The following is a 25,079-nucleotide window of genomic DNA, read 5'->3' as shown; positions in this document are numbered from 1 at the left end:
CTGCAGGTGGGTGGAGAAGGGAGCTTCCCAGGGCTCCTGGCAGATGCCCTGATTTCCGCTCCTTGAAGTGGCCACTTGGAGAAGAAAGGAACCAGCAAGTAATCAAGTAACAAGGACAGAAATACTCTCCAGGTGAGGACAATCACTCTGCCCAGCGGGGACGCAGGGCGAGGGGGGCTCTGTGGATAATGGGCTGTGCCCAGGGCCTCCAACTTGCAGTGTGGAAGCTGGGCTCCCATGCTGGGCTCGGGTTGGGGAGGCAGGTGGAAGAGAACCCAGACAGGGCTTTGTAGCCATGGCGGTTATCAGGGTTGGAGTCTGGACTTTCTTGCTAACTTGCTCTCTGACCACAGGCAAGTCATTTGATCTCACTAAGCCTCGGTTTCATCAACTGCAAGATGGAAATGATAATTCTTCTCTCCTGTAAAGAGTGAAGAAAATGATGTCTGTCACACACCTGGCACAGAGTGGGAATCCCAAACAAGAATGGGAGCTAGCTTTGATGAGGCACACCGTACTCCACGCGTGCCTGGCTCTGTTAAACGCCTTGCAGTCACACAGCCATTTATTCTTCAAATTGTAATGCCATGTGACAGCTGGTGTTTTGCTGAAATGAAATCACAGCTTGCAATGGGCATTCGGCTCCCATTCTTCTGAGCGTGGTGCTCCCACGCTGCTGGCTTCGTATGGTGACTCACGGCTCCCCCACGTTTCTGTGTTTGAATGAGCAACCGGGAAATCCTCCTCCATATGGCGCAGTCTGTCAGCACTTGGACTTCACACAGTGTAAGCGCATGATTGGGCTTGGAATGGAGGTAATATTTTGAAAATAATAAATGGATATGTTCTTTATTCTTCTCTAAGAAACCATGTGCCCCTGTCTGGTTCCATGGATTTCGTGGGGTGGGGGGAGGTTAGGATGCAGGGAATGTTCTGGAAGATAAGATCAGGAAGCAGACAGATCATCTCTTTAGGATCGCAGAGGATTGTCAGCAAAAGAGAAAGGGAGACAAAGTCGGGGGCTGCTGGGAGCCCAGGTGGCCATGTCTTCACCTTCTCTCTTAGGGATAAGGATGTTGTAGAGATGCCCAGTTGAAAAAGCCCCAGGGAACCCGTCCTGGAAGATGGTGGCACATAAACCTCAAAGAGAAGCATCCACAGCCCTCCCTGAACCAGGTGAGTGCACAGAGCTCAGAAGTCCCCATGGGTGACCAGGAACTGAGACTACAGAAACATATGCAGAGGTGGCAGCCTGGACTCTTGTAGCTGGAGTGGTGCGGGCAGCCGGTCACCCTTCACCTAGAAAGGCCCAGGCACAGCCCCACAGTCACCTGTCCAGGAAGCAGCCCAGGCCAACCCCTCTGCCGCAGAGACCAGTGAGAACCCAGAAGATGCCGTGTGGACTGAGCCCAGCTCCCCTGCCCCAGACTACAGACGTCTGCTCATGGGCACCCGCAGGTGCTTCTTACAGGGAGCAGGCCCAGGAAGACGCCTTAAAGACTAAGGGTCTATCCACAAGACATAGAGTCACCTGAAAGACAAAGTCATACCAGAAGAGGCTGCAATGCCACCAATTTGCAAATTCAGGGTTTTTATTCCCCTCCACCCTCACACCCAATGAGGCAGGGACTCTGGACAGTTGCATGAAATAAAATGCTATTTTTTTCCTTTATGCCTGTGTGTACTGTGTAACCATTTGTAACCCACTGTTAATTAACAGATATTTCCCACGCCCAGCATGTTTGGGTGTTCGGAGGGCTGGATATTTGATGATGAATAAGGTCCCTGCTCCCAGCATCTTAAATTGTAGTAAGAGGAGAAAGGCAGGTACATAGATCAGTAATTGTTCTTAGCGGGTGAGAAGTGCTGTACTAAAAATAAACTCAGGTGATAGAATAGAGAAGGGTGAGACGTGCTCAAAGACAGCCACAGGTGGCAATCAGGAAAAGAGCCACCCGATCTGTCTCCCCCAACTTCACAGATGAGAAATCCCAGGCTCTGAGAGGGAAAGAGCCTTGCAGAAGTCACTTAGGAAGTGATTTTGTTAGACCCACAAGCCCTGATCGCAGCTCCTGTGTGATTCCCATGACGGGAGATACTTGGCTATAAATCTAGCTGGAATACACTGTTTAAAATTCAAGGACCTGTCTGGGTTGGAAGAACCTGGAACAAACTTGTAGCCACACAGAGCTAGATCTGAATTGATGCTCTATGCCTTAACTGCTTTTTTTACCCCTTGGTAAGCCACTTAACCTCAGTTTATTCATCTGTAAAATGGGGGTGATCTTCCTGCTTCCTAGGTTTGTGGGGACTGTTAAAGAGATAAAGTGTATGAAGCCCTGGGAAGCTGGCCCTGAGTGTCCCTTTCTCTCCACATTGATGTCATCGTTGCTGTGCACATTGTGGGCCCAATGCCACCACTAACCTACCCCTGGAGGGCGGGGGCCTAATTTCCCTTTGAATCCCTAGGACACAGCACAGGTTGGCGGTTGACACTAGGATATGAGTGAGCAGCAGCTGTCTGGGGCTGCCAGGATCAGGCAGCGGAGGACAACCGACCGGAAACAACCACCAGAGAGGGCAGAGTGGGAGCTCAGCGTGCAGGGCTGTCTGTGCCGCTCAGGAGGGGGCATTCCTCTGGCTCTGTGCATGTGTGGGTTTATGTTCCACCTGTGTTCTTTGGGGAGGCTGCCTCTGAGGGGGACCTGGAGAGCAGATGAGTGGTGGCCAGGCAGAAACTGGAGGGATAGGCGAGCTGGGCAGACAGCGAAGCCTAGCCAAGGGGAGGGTGTGGGAACAAGAGGCTGGAGGTGAGTGCCATTTGCTGGATGGTGGGTGTAGGTGGGGTGAGCAGTGAGGAGTGGGGAAACCTCGGGGCTTAGGGCAATCAGACTAAAGATGGGTCCATAGCAGCCAGCAGGGTGGGCTTGAGTGGCTCTGCTGGGCAGGCAGTGGTTGCGTGGAGTGAGGAGAAGCCTGAGGCAGGTGGAGAGAGGGAGTGGAAGTTGGGGGTGGGATGGGGAGCGGCTGGGTGAGTGGAGGTGGGTTGGAGAGCAGATCGGAGGGCCCAGGTGGGACCCCCCAGGTTCAAGGAGCTGGGGACCTCTAAGATTTCCAGCTAGGGCCTCAGGTGGGAGAAGCTGAACCTTGTGTTCAGCATGGCGCCTGGCAGGTAGCAGAGCCTCTTAAGGGTTTGGGGAATGACTGACTGGATGAACATACAATGGAGAGCAGAAGGAGCCCCAGAGAAGAGCTGGGAGAGGAGGGGAGGACGAGCTGGGAGCGCTGCCCCACCTGACCCCATAAGGGGGGACTCACGGAGCTGGATCTCCAGACACAGACAGCCACAGGTGCCTGGAGCACAGGCTGTGGATACCACTTGTGCCAGGCATGGAGACAGGGGGTCCTCCATGTGTCCCGTGACTGGTCAGCTACTTCCTAAGTGAGAGGATGGTAGAGGAACAGGAAGTGGGTGACTCGGCCCTGTTATGAGCCTGGTGATGTGGGTGAATCTGCCCAAAGGTGAGGCCACAATACAGCCACATTACCCAGCCAACTGCCACCCAGAGCTAGCACAGCAGCTCACTCAGGCTCTCAGGACTGTGTGTGGCAATGTCACACCACAGTGCCGTGTGCAGGGAAGGCAGGAGGAAGAGGAAGAGCCTTCCTGACACCACTCACTCCCACGCATCTAAGACAGTCATTGTGCCACCCTGCCGGAACCTGCTGCATCTCCCTCCGCACTGGCAGCAGCAGGACCCCAGAGCAGGACATGGGGCTGTCAGGTGGCCAGAGCACAGTCTGTTGTGTTGGTCATAGGAGGTGGCAGCAGTGGCCAAAGTCCCCGGAGATGGGAAGTGGAGAGCCAGGGCTGGCCCCCAGGAAGGCTGTGACGCTGCAGCTCTGTGCTGATGGCTCCTGGTGCCTGTATGCTCGGCCGATTGCCACCTTCCTCTGCCAGGCTGGCCCTGGGTCCCCATTCCCAGGCCCCTTCACAAGCAGGCAGAGTTCAGCACACAGATCTGCCAGTCCCTGCTGCATCCTCCGCTGGCCTCCGGGCTTGCTGCTGAGGATGCCTGGGCCGGGGTGCACAGGACTGGGTGTGAGGCCTGAGGTGCCCCATGGAACCCTCATCAGCTTCCAGGTAGCCTCAGGAGGGGGCCGGTGGACAGAGGAACCCTCACTATCACACAGGCTGCTTCGTTAAGGACAACAGTGATGGTTATTGTAACGACGGCCATCTTCTACTATGTGTCTACTGTATGCAGGCAAACGGCAGCTCGCAGAATCCCAAGTGCAAGGGCGTTTATTATAGGAGAGCCTTTAATAACTTCCGCATTCCCTCCACGTCCCTGAGACTTGGGACACAGGCCCTTCACCGAGTTCCTGCACTGAGCTGCTGCCCCCTTGGCTGTGGGTTGGGTTGGGGGATATACCTGCCCACCAGCTCTGGGCATACCAGGCTCTTAGTTGTCCCTCACTGAGCTAACGCTGAAGCCCCAGGGAACCCAGGCAGGGGTGGTGGGGCCCAGCAGCACCCCAATAGTGGAGAGAGTCGGGATTGGGGCCCCTCACTTGTGCCTGGTGGCTGTGCCTTGGAGGCACCAGGCTGAGTTCAACCCCCAGCCACATCCCTGTTTCCTGGTATGTGCTTGACCTTGGCCATGGTGCTCTGTCTCTGACCTGTCTCCTCACTGCAAAGATGAGGATGAGGATGCTGCAGGGGAAACTTTCCTCTCTTCATACACCTCTCCCTGCCCGTCAGACGGGAAGCTCTTCCCCCCGCTGCTTCCCGTGAGGCTTGCTTGAGAAAAACCAAGGGAGTGGGGGTGGGGGAGGGTGAACCTGGGGGTCCCTGTGCCTTTTGGGCCCCTCTGTGTGGGGTGCACGGCAGGCCTCCAATTCTCCATGCGCCTGGCCAGGTAAGGGGGTTCTGCAGAGAAGTGCGTGGGTGCTGAGGTCTTCACATGGGGTGGACATACAGTAGGCTGACTCCAGCCACCATCACCCTGCTGGTCTGGCTGGCTGATTCCTGCTCCCTGTGAGCATTGTCCACTTAAGGTGACTGTCTTGTTCCATTTTCCCCAGATGTTCCTGGGTTTAGCCCTGAAAGTCCTGGGTTCAGGAAAATCTCTCAGTCCCAGGCACACTGGGAAGGCTGGTCGCTCTATTCTCAGTTAGGTCAATGGTCAAGGCAGTGGGTGGCAGGATGAGGGACAGCATTGGCCTTTGAAGTCCCCATAAGTACCGACCTTGGGTTGTTGGGATAACACATACAGAAACACCCCACGCAAGGTCCCCAGCCCAGCCTTGGGGTATGGCAGGACCCTCGTGAAGGATCCCCCCATTCCTCAGGCCCACCTTCTTCCTCGCACCCCAGAAACGACAACTAACAGACATCTCTATGTTTTATTGAAAATAAAAAAGTCATGGCACTTTCTTCCTCATCAGTGGCATATGGACACCCCCCAGGGCTGTCAGTCTTGCTTCTGGTACAAAAGTCTCAGCAGGAAACCAACCTTAATGGCTCATTGGTGGATGAGACTGCATCACCTTGGACATCTGCCCATTGAGAGAACTCCCAGGAGCAACAGTCCTCCTCGTACACGCGGCTCATTGCTAAGAAGGCAGATTTCAGGATATTCACATTCATGCATTACATATCTCACACTACCTGGGCATTTAACTCATACTTTGTACAGATGCAGAGTACTGTAGTTTTATATATATATATATGTAGAGATCTCTTTAAATATATATAGCTATATATAATATGTTTATATTTTTACACCTATTAGTCCTTCTTCCAAAACTTCCTTGAGAAGCTGCTTAGGAACACCTGAAACCTCTGGGAGACCCTGTGATCTGAGTTCCGACGTTGGGCTCAACTGCGAGACTGCTGGGAAACATCTACTTGAGAAAATGAGAAGGGAAGGGCATCTCGTTCTTGACCTCAGCGCTGGGACTAGCCTGAGAATCAGTATGTGTCTAGAAACCATAGACTCATTTTAAATACAAGTTCTAAGCTCAAATACTGGGCCGGCATGGTTTTAAGTATGCTTAAGTCTTGTAAGCTCAAAATCTGTTGGGTCTCCCTCGCTGTGCCATGAGACTTAACGTTTTGAATGGCTGGTCTTGGGCTTGGTAGGGGGGTGGGGGTGGGTATTAAGTGAATCTTTTCAAAAAAACTAGGCTCTTCCCTTGGTGTTTGCTAACTGGGGTGAGAAGGGATTTTACAAGCTCAACGGAGAGGGAATTTATGGGCAAACCAGAGCCCTGGGTGCGTCCGGGGCTCAGGGAAGAGGATACAGGCCCCAAAACGTGTCATGGCTCAGCTGATTCCTCACCAGGGAGCCTGGCCAGGGGCTGGAAGATTAGGCTAACTGCAAAATCCAGGCCTCTAAGGTTTAAGCCAAGGTTGGGGATGGTGGGGCCAGGCGAGTGTGTGCAAAGCTGGGCTGTGCCCAGCCCCTGCAGGCTGCCCAGCACTCCATGATCCCTTGGCCAGGAACCTCCCTTCTAGCAGAAGGTGCCCTCTGATCACTCCTGAGCTTCTGAGCAGCCCAAGGCATGGGCACTTTCTCATGGGTGCAGCACAGGGTGGTGTGTGCTTAGGGCTAGGGTCCTGCCCAGGTGTCTGCTTAGGGCACAGCTTGGGGGGTTCGGCGGGCACCAGGAGGCTGCAGGCAGTGGGGGAGAATGCCCTGGGTGGGGTCTGCCAAGTTGCCCCCTTTGACCTGCTGCTGGCCCACATCCTCTGGCCTGTTTGTCACTTGGCTCTGTACCCCAAGAGCACTGTGAAGTATTGGCCAGGCAGGGGGTAGAGGGTGGCACTATGCTGATGCCCAGGTGTCCAGGAACAGCAAATCCAAACCCAAAACAAGTCCTCAAATAGAAGGACATGAGGATGGAAGAAAAACTCTTTATGTGAGGGTCTGCCCTGGGCCTGTGCTCAGCCTGCACCTGCTGACCCAGGCAGGACGATGACACACAGACAGGTCTGTGGGCACTAGGACTCTGGGACAATGGACTTTTTAAGGTTTGGCCCAAATGAGAGCCGGTTTTCATGTGTGTCTGTCTTCTCTGGACTTCAAAGTCTCATCTGTAGCTTAAACACCTACCAGAGTACACTGGCAGGTCAGGGTGCAGACCAGGTCCTACAGGGCCTGGCAGTGGAACCATTCAGTGCGCTGGGTTCCTTCCGAGCACATATGCAGGGGCGGTGGGGAGAACCACAGGGCCAGGAGTGTCCCACTCATTTGCCAGAAGATGCAAAATCACCCTGTCTCCGTGGGCTTCCTGACGGGGCCCACAGGGAAGGCAGTCACTTGGGAGACAGGCCAACTGGACAGGGGTTACCAGCCTGGAGGGTCCCTCACCTCCCGTCCCATTTCATCCCTGGGTGCTCCAACCACACCGGAGGGCTCAGCGCTCCTATAGCACTGGAAACAGACACTGACAGGAAGACATTGGAACATCTTCTTGGTGACTGGGGCTGGGGGAGGGTAAAATGGGACGAGGATGGAGGACTCTGGCAGAGAGCCTGAGCACAACAGTCAGGCCTCGGAGGACTGTGGGGACATCCAGTGCCTAGCCAGCATCAGTGTGGCACAGCAAGCCCACAGTGGATTTGGCACAAGTAGTGGCCTCTGCCGACTAAGGCAGGGCCTGGCTCACATCGATGCATGGGTTCCTATGGGGAGGAAGTGTGGGGATGAGTGAGGACAGGTGCAGTGGCCTCTGCCCTTGCCCAGTGGCCCTGGACCTAGGGTTGTTTTGCCCCCGGAAGGCCAGACACTGCCCCCGAGTGTAAACGAGCTCCTCTGTCTGCTCAGGAGGGGATTTTGCAGGCTGGGCTCACAGCCTTCCATGGCAGGCAGTCAGGAGCCGAGGGTGTGGGGTGTCAGTGGGGACAGGAGGGAGAAGGCAGGCCCTGAAGATTGACAATTGCAGAAGGGGCGACGAACAGATGTGTGGGAAGCACCTTTGAAAGGGGACGCCTGTCTCCCGGCTGTGCCGATGGCTTCTGTTGAGAATGTGGACAGAGGGGCAGGCAGGCTTCCTAGGAGGAGGAGAGGTTTCCGGCAGGGAGTGGGCCCCAGACCATCTTTCTTTTGGCTAAAGGGGGGATGCCTCCCTGCCGCAGCAGAAACACAGATCCCCGGGCTTCACCGGTGCGCATGCTGTAGACAGCAGCTGGGGACAGTCAACAGACCAGACACCAGACAGGGAGGAGGAGGTGGAGGGCCTGCGGTGGGGACACGGCCCAGGTGCTGTGCGCAGTGTGAGCCAGGCTTGGCCTGGCGTCCGAGCTGCTTGGGCCCACAGGCTGACCGGTGGCAAGCCTGGGAAGAGAATGGTTTCTCCTTTGGGAGGCTCGGGGCCTGTGAGGCAATGAAGTCCTGGAGAAGCTCAGGTTAGCTCATGTCCACCTGCTTTCCCATGTCCACTAGCGCCACCAAGGTGTCCCTCTGGCCAGCGGGTCCAGGACCTGCAGACTCACACTACTGTGTTGTTCACGTCCACTCCTTTGTTGCTCTGGGAAGAGCTCATGGGATACTCAGCAATGCTGGTGCCATTTTCGTCTTTTCTCAGTGGTTTCCTGGAAGTTGGGGAGGCGGGGCGGCAGGGAAGGCAAGGGAAGGGGAGGTAGGGACACCATTAGTTATCAGTGATGGTGGGTGTAACCTCCAGCTAGCATCCCTGCTCCGTGAGAGAGTCAGAAGGAAGCCCACGACTCTGTTCTTGATTAGCATCCTTGGGCTGCTGGTCCTTGTGGGGTTAATCAGAAGCTGGACATGGTCTTAACTCAGGTGTCATGAAAACCGGGGCACAGTGAGAGGGAAAGAGGGCAGCTGTTAATGAAGAAGCAGGGACAACAGGTATGAGTCTGGATAAACAAGAAGTACATTCAGTCTAGCACGGTCAGGCTTTGACTGATCTCTTTGATCATGAGCAGGCAGACAGAGATGAATATTCCAGGGTATAGAGAGTTAACAGAAGAGCAGTGCTAGTGGGTGAGATTTGCAATCTTCCTCAGTGTGGGCAAAGGCAAATACAAAGTGTGATGAAGCAGATGGTGCTAGTGGTGATGCTGGTGGTAATGGTCGTGGTGGCAGCGGTGATGATGCTGATAATGGTGGTGATGACAGTGATGGGGAGGGTAATGGTGGTGGTGACGGTGATATTGGTGATGGAGGCGATGATGGTAATGATGGTGGTGAAGGTCATAATGGCAGTGGTGACAGTGATCATTCTTAGATGGTGGTGGAGGTGGTATGGGTGGTGGGATATGGTGGTGGTGATAGCAGTAATGATGGAGGTGGCAATGATAGTGATGGTTAGGGTAAAGTTGATGGCTGCGCTGACTGTGGAGGGGGTGACGGAGGTCATGATGGTAGTGAAGGTCATATTGGTGGAAGTGACAGTGGTTATGATGGTGGAGGTGGTATTGGTGATGGTGAAGATGGCAGTGGTTGTGGTGATGGTGATAGTGGTAATGATGAAGGGGTGCAATGACAGTGACAGGAAGGGCAATGGTGGTGAATGTCTACACTAAACTGAGAACCACCAGCGGTTCTTGAACACTTCAAATTGAGCCATTTGAAGCTCATTCCAGAGGCCCCTTAACCCCAAAAGTCGTTTTCTCCTATGCATAAAAGGGATCAGGAAGGCTGGGAGGCAGGCTCTGAGAAGGCTCTTGCTCACTTTCCGGGGTTCTGAAATCATGGCGTACTTTTGGGCTTGGCTTAAGTCTCACTTCCTCCCTCCCTTGAGTTGTTTAGGAGGGCACTGGCCCCCAGCCTGAGTGTTTCCTCCTGGTCTAAGCCACATGCTCTCCGTCGCCCAATTCCGTGCCACAATTCTGCTGTCTCATTCCCATGGGGCTGTAGCCCAGCCTCCTCCAGGGTCCCCAGGGGTGCCAGGGCTGAGCCTGGATTGGCCCTTGCTGGGAGCTGTCTAGGCTGGAGATTTATGGTCATTGTCATAGGCCCAGGAGTTGATTGCTTCTGCCTTTTCAAATGTTCCCAGAGCCTCCCCAGAGCCACGGTCAGGAGGGCTGGTGCCTGGGGACCAGGTTAATGTCTCCAGGATAAAGCCCTGACTTAGTTAGTTCAGGTGAGGCAAGTCTGTGAGGGGATCATTAGCAGTTCATGGGAAGAATGATCAGGCCTACTCAGAGACCACACACTGAGCTCAGTCTATGAATGAACTGTTCCCTTCTCTCCTGAAGCAGAAGTCACTCAAAACACCTGCGAAGCAGCCCAAGCGCACTCACTCCAGTTGGTCAAGCCCGGCCTCTGTGGCTTCTTCCAGGAATGCAAGAGGCAAACCCACAATTCCTCCCACAGTGCATCATGCTTTGTGCAAAGCACTCTCAGTCACAGAGATTTCCCTGTCCCTTCTCTCAGTGGTCACCTGAAGAAGCTAGGCCTGGAGTAAGAGATTCATTTTGTAGGGAAACTGAGGCTTAGGGAGGGCTTGATTTGCCCAAGGACGCTCATGCGGTTTGCGGCGGGGCCTGGACCACCCACCAACACTGACTTGGCCCGACATCTATCTTCTCATTATTATTACTATGGTTACTTTGGCGATGGGGTCTTGCTCTGCTGCCTAGGCTGGAGTACAGTGGCATCATCACTGCTCACTGCAACCTTGAACTCCTGAGCTCAAGCGATCCTTCAGCTTTAGCCTCCTGAGTAGATGGGACTACAGGTGTGTGCCGCCAAGCTTGGGTAACTTTACATTTTTTGTAGAGACAGGGTCTCGCTATGTTGCCCAGGCTGTTCTTGAACTCCTGACCTCAAGTGATTCTCCCATCTTGGCCTCCCAAAGTGCCAACATCTTCCCATGTAATCAGCATTCCAAGCAGGCATTCCCCCAGGAGCTCTGGGATCTCATCCACTTGGGAAAGCCCTCCACCCTGTTCTTAGAGATCTCCCAAGTTCTGCAGAGTCCTACAAGAAGTCTGTCTCCTTTTGCCTTAATTCAGCATATCCCACATGTGAATCTGAGAATCCCATTTATGCAGACACTAACAGATATTCTCTGGAGCCTCTCTGGGCACAGGGCTCGGCTGCGCTGCCTTGCTTATGTCAGGGTCCATGGGAAATGATGGACTCTGAAGCCACGTGCTGCCCGGGCCTTTTGCTCCCTCTGTCCCCTTCATCCGCCTTCCTGATCCACCACCCCTTTCCAGGGAGCCTTAAGCAGCTCTGATGTGACTTCCGACTCCATGAAATCCGCATGGTCTGGACAGTTTGTGGGGGTGGCATTTCCTTCCAGTGAGATCCTGTGCTCCCCCAGTGAGGCCGCTAATGGATCAAGTAGGATAAATGTATCACGAATACAAGGAGGAAGAAAGGATATCAGCATCAGGATTTCAGAAAATATTAACAGGCCAAAAAGAGTCTGGACACAAACCCACACTGCATTTCTCCTTCATGCATATTAAATGTTGGGCTTAGGGCTAAAATGAAAACAATTGTAACAGGTCCAGATTATGAGACATGACTTAAGGGCCTTCTAGGGCAGATAATGAAGAAATGAAGAAGGTGGCGTGGAGCTCCCTTAGAAATCACTGAGCTGGAGAGCTCAAGCTTTCTACCGTTTTTAAGGTAAGAGGAGGAGTCCCAGGATTTCTATGGGTGGGAGGCAAGGAGAGAGCTCTAAAGGCATCCTGTGAGACTCCTGTGAACTCGCAGGCCTTGGGGAAGAGGTGGCTTAGAGGAGCAGAGCAGGATGCAAGGCAGGAGGACCGGGAAGGCAGGGCGAGGAGGGGGCCAAGGGCCTTCTCAGCTGCTCAGCCAGTTTCCCAGACAGGAAAGCAGGCAGGGGGCTTGGCAGGGGCTCTTCCTGGCAAAGAAAGCACCTGTGTCGGGGACAGCCCCTAGACAGGAGCATTCAGGAGCCTGTGCAAGGCGATGGGAGATGGTGGCAGCTACGGGCTCTCCTCAGAAGTGGACATGATCTGCTCCCCTCCTGCCACCGGAGCTGAGTGCCCAATCACTCTGCCCCCTGGACTGCTGCTTGCAAAACCTTTCTGGGATTCACTGGAACCCCATGGAAGCTGGATGTTCCCTAAAGCAGAACATCCAGAGCCTCTGCGCCCCCCAACTCCACCCTCCCACCAAGCAGGGCACTTTAGGGTGACGCTGCAGAAGCGCTAAGAGGCAGCTGTCAAGGCTCGGTAACCCCCACTTTGCCACTTTGTGGCCATGTGACCTTAGGCAAGCTACGTAACCTCTCTATGCCTCAGTTTCTCGTCTATGAAATAAGCACAGTCGTGGTGTCCATCTGATAGGCTTCTCGGGAGGATTAAATGCATTAGTCCATGTCAAGCGCTTAGACAAGCGTCTGGCATACGTAAGTGCTCCATAAATGTTTGTTAGCTCTCAGGACTGCCGGGGAAAAGGTGTCAGCAGGGAGCTGCCCCACCGGCTGGAGTAGTCAAGGTTGTCCAGTGTGCACAGACTTCCTACCTAACGCGTGCCCTGTGCGGATCCGGAAATGCTAGAGAGCTGCTAGGACCCAGCCTGGCTCTGCACCTCTGTGAGTCAGCTGAGGCTGGTCTCGCTAAACCAGGAAGAGGCATTTTCACCCTGGTCCAGGCAGAGATGGCCACAGAGGGCTCCCTAAATGGCCTGGTTCCTAGAAACCAAGAGAGAGGTTAGTGAGACTTTCCTTGGTGGCACCCAGGATTCCTGCCTGTAGAAGTGTGGGCTCTGCCACCTTCAGACTTGTTGTCCCCAGGTCTGGGCTTAAAAGGCAGTGGGCCCCTCCATTCCCTGCTCAGAGGGCTGTGCGGATGGCTTCACCCACACAGGCCAGCAGCCACGAGGGACCCTGCAGAAACCTGCCTCCACCAGCATCTCTGGCCTGGGCAAGGAGGCCCAGGACCCAGGCACCCCTCTTGGGCCCTGCTGACCATGATGTGACAGCCTCCCCCTCAGCCTGCTGCTCTGTGGGGATAGAGAAGAGGGAGGCAAAGAACAGCTCTGGAGGCCTGAGAAGGGAAGCTCTCTTCCTGTCTCATGCACCCACCCCTGGGAGAAGCGAAAGTTAAAGGTCCCGGACTCACCTCTTAGGAACGCATTCATCCCCCGAGCGCCCACCCCTGACACCCCCCACATACACCCATACACGTGAACCTGTGCAACATACACAGGCACATACTTACATACACGTACATAGGCACAAATCCACACACACACACCTAAACACACACACATGCAACACACATACACATACAATACACACACACACAATACACACACATCTAAACACATATACATGCAATAGACACACACATACAATACACACACATATAACACGCACACAAACATACAATACACATACCTAAACACACACAACACACAACACACACATACAATATAAACACACATACAATACACACACACCTAAACATACACATGCAATACACACACACCTACACACACATACAATATACACACATACCATACACACACACCTAAACATACACACATGCAACACACACACATACCTAAACACACATGTACGATATAGACACACACCCCTAAACACACACACATACAAACCTACGCACACACGTGCACGTGCATACACTCATACATATGAATACACATACCTATATACATACATCCCCACACTCATATACACACACACTCAGAGTTCCATGATGAGACTCCTCTGTGGGCCTTGGACTTCCCCAAACCTGGGTCAAGAAGCTGAAAAAATGCCTTTCTGAGCCTCGAGGGTGTCACCATGAGAAGCAGCAGCCCCACGTCCAGCCTCCGTCGCCCAGGCAGTGGGAGACAGGCCTGCAGCTGACGACGGTCCTCACAGCCAGCGGGACCCACTGCCCGCACCATCCCCCGGGATCGCCTGGTTAGCCGCCTCTGCTGAGCTGCGGCACTGGCACCTGTGCGTTTCTCATGCTTACATCCTCCCGTGGGAGCCGGAGACCGAGGGGAGAAGAGAGGGCTCGGCCAAGGGAGTGTCTTCTCACAGGTGTGACTCTCCCCTTGAGCACCACTCTGCAGCCTGGATTTGTTCTAGGGCAGAGCCCTTCCCAGCCTGGATGCTGAAGAAAGGACTGCAGGGTCATGCAGAGGGCTCTGGACCGGGCCCCTCCAAGCTAGCTCAGGCCGTGGTGACTATTCTCCAAGCCTCCGAGATGCCAGGATGGTGCTGGCTGTGAGATCCCTGCTGGAGATTCTGTGGGCAGAAGTGGCCCAGACAGTGTCTGTCTCACTGGGGGTCTGGGCACCCGCCTCCCTGAAATTCCAGGACAATGCCTCCCTGCCACCTACCTCTAGACTGGGGACGAGGGGGCTGGGAAACACCTCTGTGTAGAGGGGCCTTCAGCTGAGGTCTGGTGGGGGTCCTCTACAGAACAGGTGGGCACAGGTAGACACATGTGGTCATGCCCTTGGACACCAGCCCCAGGTCACGAAACCTCCCTTCACCTTGTCTTGCTGTCACAAAAGGCCTTCACTGGTAACGGGAATACGCAGAGCCGTCTGTTCTTCCTAGACGCTGGGTTTCCAGGACAGACTTGCCCCGAGCTCCTGCGTAGCCATTTTCCACCAGGACTCCCCTGCAGCCTACTCTGCTCCACTGCCCTGAGCCAGCCCAGCCCAGCCTGGTCACCATGGGCACCACAGAGATGCCCGGCACTGCTTCAGGGGCTCCTGAAGCAAATAAGGAGGCAGAGGGGGTATCTGTCCCCAAGAAGCGGCCCATCCCCGCCCTCGGGCTCCCCAGCCTCAGGTACAGGGCACCTCTCTTCTCAGGCAGGATTCGTCCACAGGCAGCTCCACCTCCAGGGTCCTGTGGGTTCAGTTCATTTGAGTGCACGAAACAGACTCTATGGCTCCGGGACGCTGGCCTCGACCTGGCACCAGGTTGGGAGTCATCTGACCAGCAGTACACAAATGGACAACTGCAGCAAATTAGGAGAGGAACTAAGATGGCAAAGAACTAGGCGTCGAGGGAGGGAAGAGCGGGAGGCCGGCTAGGCTGACAGGTTAGCGAGGTCCAGGGGTGAGAAGGGCCCTGCCGTGCAGGGAGCAGGACAGAGGCAAGACGGAGGCCTGTGCAGCTGCGGAGTCCTGAGCGAGGGCGGTAAGGAGGAGAAAAACACCAGCAGGAGGGGTGGGGTGGGAGCCAGTCCCTGCAGGGTGCAGCTGGCCGGGGCAAGGTGTCTGGGTCTTATCCTGACTGCAGTGGGTATTACCTGAGGACTTCTTAAATGGGGTACCCGTCTACTCTCACCCTGCCTGATGACCTTGACCCAGGGTGTCTGGAAAAATGGGTTCAGAGAGGCATGCATTTCTTGGTGACAAAGGAAAAAGACCCCAAGAAGCAGGGATCCGTCTGGGTCTCCCGTCAGCTGGCCCCAGGCACACCCTCAATCTGTGGAGCCTTCTGTCCATGACTGTCCACAGTGTATGCAGGCCTGGGCTCCATGCCCCCCACACCAAGGATACCAGCAGATGAAGCAGGCTCATCCCTGCCGCCTGCCTCACATGGCAGGATGGGATTTTATCACCCATCATGGAAGATCAGTCTCTACGGGGGCACAAATAAACCCAAAGAAGCATCTCAGCCCAGGGCAGGTCAGGACACCTCGTGCCCCTGCTCCTTGCAGGCCTGACCTCTTCCTGGACGCAGATGTGGGTGTGTTGGTGAGGCTACTGCAGCTTCTGAGACTCCAAAGAAACCTGTATGTTGATCATGGAGGGAGCCAAGTCCCAGGCAGCCTGGAAGGTGGCAGCAAGGCCCAGGGGAAGGCACACCAGCCAAAGAGTCAGAAGATGGAGTCTTGATTCTGGACAAAGCACAGGAGCCAGCTCCTTGAATCCAGCCCAGGTTCCAAAGGATGCAGGATGGTCTCTGAGCAGCCAAGGGCACACATCAATGCTCAGCACTTGCCCTAAGGAGGCCTTTCCTCGGAGTACAGTAACTTTGACCTGACTCACAGCACAGCCAGGTGTGGTGATTCTGGGTTGGGTTGGGGACAGTGGGGAGGAGGGAGTGTTGCTACAGGTACGTATATGAACAGCAAGGAGAGGTGACAGACGGGAACCGCATTGAGACCCCAACAGGCCAAGAGGCTTTGACCCATGAGATAACCCAGTCTCAAGGCACCCAGAATGCACCAAGATGCATTCGAGGAGCATTTCTTGCTCCTGGAAGTATGTGGTGAGTCGAGGGTGGATAAAGCGGTTCCACTCTTGTCCTGATTCCTGGTCCTCACTGCTGGCCTCTGGGCGTGGCCTACCCTTTCTTCCCCACGCTCGTCCTTTGGCCCTGACTCTGCAGAGCAGCTGAAGACCAGAGCAGGTGACGAGGGAGAGAGGGCTGGGCTGGCCCCTGGCACAGTAGGTGTGTCCTACAGGGAGGAAGAGGAGGAGGTAGACGGCGGGGCTGCTCCACTGTGTTCGAAGCCTGGGCGTTAGATAGCAGTATACACATCACTTAGCATATGGAGAGAAATACTGGGGTGTGTCACGCATAGGTGGGAGGAGGCTGGCTGTGCTACTCCGAAGCCTGAAGGGGGCCGCTGAGTCAGGGTACCTGCACTTGAGCGAGTGTACGGAGAAGGGAGAGAATGGCAGGAGGCCTACTAAAGAAACGAGGCTGGGAGGGGGTGGGGCAGGAATGGCAGGGAGCTGGGAAAACCGAAACCGGTGAAGGGGTGAGGCCCAACACTTAAAACTGGGTGCCTGTTATTTACACCAAAAGCAGACTCTATTTCACTCACCCAGACAGAGAAAAAAATGAATTTACTGCAATTCTAAACAGAGTGTGTCCACTTGAAAGGGGGACTCTGGCGCGTCTGTTGGAACAAGCCTCCATTCACATCACAGAAACCACCAATGAACAGTCACTGTGTGCCAGGCATCGTGCCAGGCACTGTCAGGAGAGAGATGAGTAAGACGAGATGACCGATCTCCAACTACTGCGTGTGCATCCAACCACGCGTACACACATGCACCGGCACACGAGCACTGACATACACCTACTTACAGCAGAAAGCAGAATTGTAAATTCAGGGGGATCTATGACTCTAGCAGTTGGACAGGGAAGAGAGACCTCTATACTGGTCCATGATGACATCTCAGAAGAGGTGGCATTTGAGTTGGGTCTCCAAGGAGAAGCAGCAAGGACTCAGCTGGAAGAAGTAAGGGGAAGGACACTGACCTTCCAGGAGTACTCGAATCTGAGCCAGGAGGAGAGCAGAACCCTCTGGGACCTGAGCCATTTCTCTCCCACCCAGGCCTCAGTTCCCACATCAGTAAAACAAGGGATTGGCTCTTGACCATGAAGGTTCATTTTGGCTCAGATTCCATTGGAAACTCATGTCTACCCTCCCTGGCATTCCAGGTGCCCCTAGGCACCAGATCTTCTCTATACACCACACATTCAGTAAGAACTAATTGTTCTCTGGGCTACCACAAAGCTCCAAAAACAATGTAAATTCTAAAGAGAAAACTAATTTCACTGATCAACTTTCTTTTGAGTTTCTGATTCAGGAAAGATCTTGGGGAAAATATCCATGAAAGAATCAAGCTAAGGAGATGAGGGACTGGAGTTTTTAGGGAGAGAGAGAGCTGAGGGTAGCAGGTTCCCAAGGAGGAGCCGTGCTGGGATCGTCCAGCTTGGAAGGCTGCTGGAGAGACGATTGTAGGGTGACAGCTATGCAACAGGCTCAGAGACCCACAGTCCACCTGGAGAGGAGCCTGGAGCCCCCAGGACAAAAAAGGAACTGATATATTTGACTGTGTTGAGAGGAGGCAATGTTAACCCCAGGAAAGGAAACAGCACAATACACTATGTGGCTTAGCTCTGCGCAGTATGCTCTTTGTTACACTACGGTAAGCACTGAAGAGGCACAGAATCCCACACCGAACCCCACTCTAGGTGGAGAACGAGAAGAGGGGAAGTATGTTGTTTGTCTGTACTGCAAGGGTGCTGGCCTTGGTATCTTCCACAGTGGAAAGTAAACAGACAATGCTTAAAGTGGAAAGAAAATTTAAACAGCAGTATACACATCACTTAGCATATGGACGGAAATACCAGAAGTAACAGCTAACTGCCGCATGTTCTCACTCATAGGCGGGTGTTGAGCAATGAGAACACATGGACACGGGGAGGGGAGCACTACACACTGGGGTCTGTTGGGGGGAAATGAGGGAGGGGAGGTGGGGAGAGATAGCATGGGGAGAAATGCCTGATATAGGTGAAGGGGAGGAAGGCAGCAAATCACACTGCCATGTGTGTACCTATGCAACAATCTTGCATGTTCTTCACATGTACCCCAAAACCTAAAATGCAAAAAAAAAAAAAAAAAAAAGAAAGTAGTTGCTCTCAAGAATGAGGCTTGAGGGAAAAGATGAGGGGGCTGCTGTCTTTCTTAAGAGTCTTGGGAGCACATTTGACATTTTAAACCATAGTATATATACATATTCCATTGACAAAAATTAAAACTAAATTAAAAGGAGGGAATAAACGTGCAACGCCCTAGCCACACTTTCTAATCATTAAGCTGTCTCAAAAGGCATACACAACATGCCTGACTCTTTGGAAAGGACACAGCCTTCACTCCTGTCTCCTTCTCTTCCCCATTACCCTGTATTTTTTTCTCTTCACAGTCTTAATTTAAGGTCACCTCATTTATTGATTTGCTGGTGTGTGTGCTTAATCTGCCTCCTCCAGCAGGAAGAGAACAGGGACCGTCTCGTTTCTTCTGCATCCCTTGTGCTTATGGTGCCCAATAAATGGACCAATACTGAACAGCCCTGTGCCAGTCAATGGGTTTTCTAAGGCACCATCGAAAAGCCTTGAGTATTAAAAAGTACTTGTCCTACTGAAAGTGGCTCAACTGCAAGCAGCTGATGAGTGCCAGAGCCCAGCAACAGGTGGTGCTTAGGCACACTCAGGCACGCACACTCAAGCCCACGTCTAGGAAGCAGCACGCTTGCTTAAGGTCAGCAATTAACATCGGCAGGGTCAGCCAAACCGTCCTGCAGCCTCGTATTGGTCTTTCTGCCAGCCATACCTGTGAGAGGGAAATGGCTGTCTGATGGCTTCATGGCAATGGACAGCAGAAAAGAACAGACCCACACCAAGGATGGCCAATGGAGGCAAGGTGCTTTCCCTGTGCTGGCGTGGGCATGTTTCCGTGGAGCGGGTGGGCATCACCTTCCTTCAACACAGGAGCGCTTCTCTGAGTGAAGGGTGTGGCTGTCAGAGAAGCTGTAAATGCCCCTCAGGAAAACAGCCTCATCCGTGCAAGTACACAGGCCAGTGGGACTCCCCCAGCTGGGATCTGAGGTCCACCCAGGCAGTGGGCACCTTGCCCCTTGGAGTTTTATCTTGATGACTCTCTGTGGTCTTTGCTTGTTTCAAGTTTATCTCTGCCCTGGATGGATATTCATGTTGTCTCTGTATTTACATATCCGAGAGGCTGAATGCCTGAGTGGCAGCAGTCCCCCAGCAATCCAGGACGGGGAGACAAAAGGCTGCCTGGAGATTGTCATTTCAGAGGGGCAATACTGAGGCCACAGAGGGAAGCGATGCCCGCTGAGCCGGGCTGGGCTGGGGCTGGGAACGGGAACACGCTTGGTGCTTGACTCCCAGTTCTGGGCTCTTTTAACAAACCAGGCTGTCCTGCTGTTAGAAATGTGCCCATCAGGGCTAGAGGTGGGAGGACGCTCGGGTGCCAGGCATGGGGGTACAGAGCACCAAGGACTCTGGGGCCTGCTCTCCATGCAGGTGTAGATAAAGAGTCTTGTTCATAACAAGGGTGGGGCGGTGAGGTCACCAAAATGCATGCTGCATGGGCTGCCCATGGCTGGGAACTCCCTCTGAGTTTTCGGTCATCAATAGGGGACTTGGAGGCCACTGCTCATGCTCATCCAAATTCAAGTAACACCCACCTTGCCAAGTCCCTTAGCCTGGCACCTCTTTAAGAAACCTCCCCACCCCCTACTGGCCACCAGGTCTGGGCAAGGGTGTCCCTCCTCTGAACATCCCCAGCGTGGACGCTCCCTGAGCATGGTCTACCCAGTGCACAAGTGGGACTTGGGGATGGTTTGCTGAGTCACAGGAGGAAGTGCTGATTCAACTCATCTTCATCCAGCAAGTCCTAGTGAGACCCTTCCTCCTGCCAAGGTCCAGTCTGCTTTCAGTCAGGCCTTGGACACAGATGTGAGGGCCCTGTGGGGTGCTTCTTCCACAACCGCAGCTCAGCCCTCGGTGTCTGCTTGTCCCTGTGGAGGCCCGTGTCCTGGCAGCCGATACCCCCAGGTGCCAAGATATCTCGTCACCTCCTCTCCGATCTACCCAATTCTAGAAACATCCTCCTGGCAGTCCGGCTTTGAAAGGCTGTGTTGGGGCCATTTACAAAAATCTCTTGGAAATCCCTAGGACTTGAGGCCATGAGAGTTTTTTATTTTTTTAAGAGTAGGGTTTATCACTAAATTTTCCTTTAATGGTTTTGCAGTGACATGAGATGCTTTTGTTTCCTGAGAGAAAAGGCATGTTTCAGATGAATTATTGACCAAAAACAATCAGCCGTGAGCAAGAAATCCTCCATTTCGCTGGAAAGAAATGTGGACAGGCAGCTGCCGTGTGTGAGGATGCTATCTCTTACAGCCCCAGCTGCGGTCAGCGCCTGGGGGCAGGGGGGCGCACGTTGCTCTGCAGGTGGGGTTGCAGCTCCTGCTGCCTCCTTCTCTCTCCACCAAGGGGTCAGGCCTCCCTCCCCAGCCTTCTTCTAGGTGGGTTCTGGCAGCATTGGGCTCTATTTCTGCCTTCACCTGCAGTTAGCACAGTCCCCGCTTGTCATTGAATATGTCTGCCGCACCAGGGATGCTCTCTCTGGATTAAGAAGACATCGAAGTCAAAGGGCGGGGTCCTATTCCTCGGTGTCCCCAGGTCTTGGTCCGGAGATGGATGCAGAGCCTGGCGCGGGGTAGCAAAGGGGCTGCACAGCAGAGGGTCCGCTTACACCCGTGTGCCTGCTCCACTGGCTTCCTGCAGGGAGGCCGACCTTGACTGTGTGTCCTGATTCCCCTGCTTCTTGGGTTTGGCCAGTGGGAGGCACGCACGGGAAACCTAAGCGTGGAGAGCAGCTGGGAGCATTTCTTACCCTTCCTCCCTGTTTTTGGGCTGCTTCTCTGACAGTTCCAACCACAGCTTCTGCCAGGCCTCCTTCTCCTAAGTGCGAGTCTCTCGCGAGGTTCCCATGGCAGTAGTTCCCCACTTGCCTTGTCTTCCTGGGGGTGCTAACGGCTCCCACTCTGCAAGTCCCTGAGTGCCTCACCTGCCCCATTTACTCTCTGGGTCTGCCCAAAACGCCAGAATAATCCTGGCCTGCCCCCTGGAAGAAGCCCCGCCCATGCACTGAGGGAGCCCCGCCTATGCTCCCCCCAACCCCGAAGAAGCCCCGCCCACACCCCGGGGGAGCCCCGCCCATGTCCCTGGAAGAAGCCCACTCTCTCAAGTCTGATCCGCTGAGCCATCTGGGATGAATTCTGTTTTTTCCCAGGGTGTTGACAGACCCAGGGGTCAAGAGCTCAGAGAGAGTGGAAGGGGACAGACAGGAAGCCCCTCTAACTGCTCTGAGAGGAGGTCAGGATGACACCCCTCACATCCTTTCTGGGAGCCCCCCAGCCCAGCTGAAACAAAGCTCGGCAGGCTACCACCGGACAGCACTGCCGTAGTGAGCTATTATGTGAGTTTGTTCTCTCTTCCCTCCTCCGGTAGAACCAGGTAGCACATTTCTTCAGGGAAGGTTTGGGGCAGGGAGGAGGGCAGAAGTGGCTGAGGTGTCTTTTGTAAGAACACGAGTTTATATTAAACGGATTATTCATGTTGAGTCTTTCCCAGGGGAAGCGGGGCATGCCTGCAAGGAGACTGGTAGCCATGGCCTGCTGGTGCACTCTTTCCCCAAAAAGTAGCTACCAAAGCTACTCTTCAGTAGTTCCTAGTGTCTAGAGCCACAAGCAAAGTCACTGCTCAGCCTGGTGACGAGCCTCCCCAGTCAGACTCACAGCTTCCTCCAGGGTCATCTCCTGCATCACAGGGGCTTGGGACCAGCTGCTTGCCTTCACAGGTGTGTTTGCCTAGAATGCCTCCTCTGCTCTGCTACTTAAAACCCTCCTCCCATTCCAGCAGGTCCTCTGCTCAAATGCTTTATGGCCCAGATCAGAATGCACCATGACTCCTCTGGGCAGCCACAGTGGGCTGCCAGCAAACCTCCCACAGCCTCATTAAGTGGCCTCTGGGGGTAGCCTGGGTCTTACCTGTTTGCATGCCCAACAAGCCTGGCACACAGGAGGCTCCTACAGAACGCCTGGGAATTGGACTAGCCATGTCCCCTGGGAGACTCCAATCATCCAACTATCCACTCATTCAACATCCACCCATCCACACATCCAACCATCCACCCATCCACCCATCCACCCATCAACCAACCACGCATCCAGCCATCCACTCATCCACCCATCCAACCATCCAACTGTCCACCCATCAACCATCCACCTATCCAACCATCCACCCATCCAACCATCCAACTATCCACCCATCAACCATCCACCCATCCAACCATCCAACTGTCCACCCATCAACCATCCACCCATCCAACCATCCACCCATCAACCATCCACCCATCTAACCATCCAATCATCCACCCATCCACCCATCTACCCATCCAACTGTCCACCCATCAACCATCCACCCATCCAACCATCCAACCATCTACCCATCAACTATCCACCCATCAACCAACTACCCATCCAACCCATCCAATGATTCACATTGGTTTTCTTTTTTCTTTTTTTTTTTTTTGAGATGGAGTCTCAATCTTTCACTCCAGTCTGGAGTGCAGTGGTGTGATCTCGGCTCACTGCAATCTCTGCCTCCAGGGTTCAAGTGATTCTCCTGCCACGGCCTCCTGAGTAGCCGGGATTATAGGTGTGAACCACCATACCCTGCTAATTTTTGTATTTTTAGTAGAGATGGGGTTTCCCCATGTTGGTCATGCTGGTCTCAAACTCCTGACCTCAGATGATCCACCTGTCTTGGCCTCCCAAAGTGCTGAAATTATAGGCGTGAGCCTCTGTGCCTGGCCCCACCTTGCTTTTCAAGGCTAGGGACCCTACCCAGAGTTACAGGGTTTTGGAGACTTGGGCCTTCTGCCCTCAGAGAAGCACAGACAGACCTCACCAAACTCCGAGTGTCCCCCTCCCGCATCCCTGAGGAAGGGCAGGCAGAAATATGAAGGTCTGTGCTTAGCCCAACACTGGAGTCAAACTCGTCAATAACCCTGACACATGGTGCTGCAGTCAGGGCTGGGCTTTGGAGTCTCTTTGTTCTGAGTTCCATTTCCACTTCTTGTGTATTGTGCCATCCTGGGAAGCTCTCTAACTCCTTAGAACCTCAGCCTCCTCTGCAAAATGGAGCTGATTGGGAAAATGTAGGTGGAGATGAACTAAGAGAATGTTGGTGAGGAGAGGAGCCCAGTGCCTGGCTGAGGTATTGCTGACTGTGGTTATGCCTGTGTTTTTGGAGATTGTCCTGCAGCATGCACATTTTGGGCAGAGAGGGCTCTGAGCTTGAGTCCTCAGCTGGGTGGCAGATGCCCGGGGCATGGCCTGTCTTGCGTGGAGTCGTCGTGCCTGGGCCCTGCCCCCAACTGTCCTCCCTCCTGTGCCCCATGATCAGAATTCCCCTCGGCTATTGGCTTTCCATGTCCCCCATCCTGTGTGCTTGGCTGTGCACTTCTTTTAAGACTTTTACCTTGATAATTTACTCTTCCTGCTTTTGAATTACTAAAGTGAAATCACAGAGAACAACCAACTTACAGATTAAACTGAAATATTTTAGGTGTTAGGAATGGTCTTAATGTGGACCCTCTAATTTTGGGAGTCAGGAAATGTTTATAAACCTTTCTTAGAAATATTATACTGTTAACAACTCCCATTACTTTTCGGTGTTTTGCAACATTTTTGTATTTTTATGTTGCACTAGGCCCAACGTATAATTAGTGCTAATCAAATGCTTGTGGAATCAAACTCCCTCAAGTGACAGAGACAGTATTTCTGAGGTCAACTTTAAAATATTTTGGCAATGAAAAAGAGCAAAGGAAAAAGAAAACAGATATAGCAAATATCACAAAATCTTGATGAACTGCTGAATTGGGGCTAGGGTAGGTGGAAGGTCACTGTGTGTTCTTTCTGCTACTTGTATGCTTAACAGCTTTTATAATTTAAAATAATGATACGGGATGGGTGTAGGAGCCCCAAGCCCAGCTGGGGTTCCCTTCGGCTTGGAGCTGGGCGCAGCGGGTAAGCACTCACCTTTTTATGGCTTTGTAGCAAATGATGACAAGCACAGTCAGAAACACCAGGGAGGCACAGCACACGGCAATGATGACCACCAGCCCTGACCACCAGCTTTCCTCCGCGGGGCAAGAGGTAGAGTTGGGAGCTGAAAGAGACAGGAGCAGCCTGAGTGTCCCCTGGATGAGCTGGTCATGGCCAGTGACGGGGGGACCATCATGGGTGACACTATCAGAGGTGTGGGGAGGTCACTGGTATCCATCACCTGGATGAAGGCTCCCTGATCCTTCCTGCCATCCCTGTCCCCACCCTACAGTAGGTGACATCATGGCTGTCCCCCAGCCAGGCTAGCCTCCGAGTGCCTCCATCCCTGCCCTGGAGGGCTCAGAGCAGGGACTAAGTAAGGGCCATGCCCCAGGCCATCCATCGTCCCTCAGCATGAGCTAACTGACAGCAGGGTCAGGTCTAATTTCCCATGAAAAATAGCAGAGCATCTCATTCTCTCAGCTGAGGCACTAAATCTGGTTCCTCTGCAGGCGGGGGTGGGGAGCAGGGCTCACAGGGGATGCTGAGGAAGGAAGGAAAGAAAGGGGGGACTGCGATGTCCATTTCTTAAGCTAATTTCTTGCAAGAGGCAGACTTTCTCCCTTCTTGGAGTCAGCCCATGGGGTGGGTATTTGCCGCTGTCTCAGTTTGCACAGGGGTGCCCAAAATTTGGAAAAG

At 53.7% G+C, this 25,079-nt stretch overlaps 1 protein-coding gene across 1 annotated transcript in view; it reads right to left on the bottom strand.

The window, feature by feature from the left end:
• Window positions 1-5,395: 5,395 nt before the first annotated feature.
• PRIMA1 (proline rich membrane anchor 1) overlaps window positions 5,396-25,079 on the bottom strand; it is a 67,715-nt gene continuing 48,031 nt past the window's right edge. The window contains exons 4-5 of the mRNA XM_039469450.2: window positions 24,375-24,504; window positions 5,396-8,602 (exon numbers count right to left, since the gene is read on the bottom strand). Of these exons, the coding sequence (XP_039325384.1) occupies window positions 8,500-8,602; window positions 24,375-24,504 (233 nt within the window). The 3' untranslated portion in view covers window positions 5,396-8,499. The remainder of the gene's footprint in view (window positions 8,603-24,374; window positions 24,505-25,079) is intronic.

This window comes from Saimiri boliviensis, chromosome 2 (assembly GCF_048565385.1).
Source record: "Saimiri boliviensis isolate mSaiBol1 chromosome 2, mSaiBol1.pri, whole genome shotgun sequence".
NCBI lineage: Eukaryota > Metazoa > Chordata > Mammalia > Primates > Cebidae > Saimiri > Saimiri boliviensis.
This window is presented reverse-complemented; position numbering and strand designations above follow the sequence as displayed.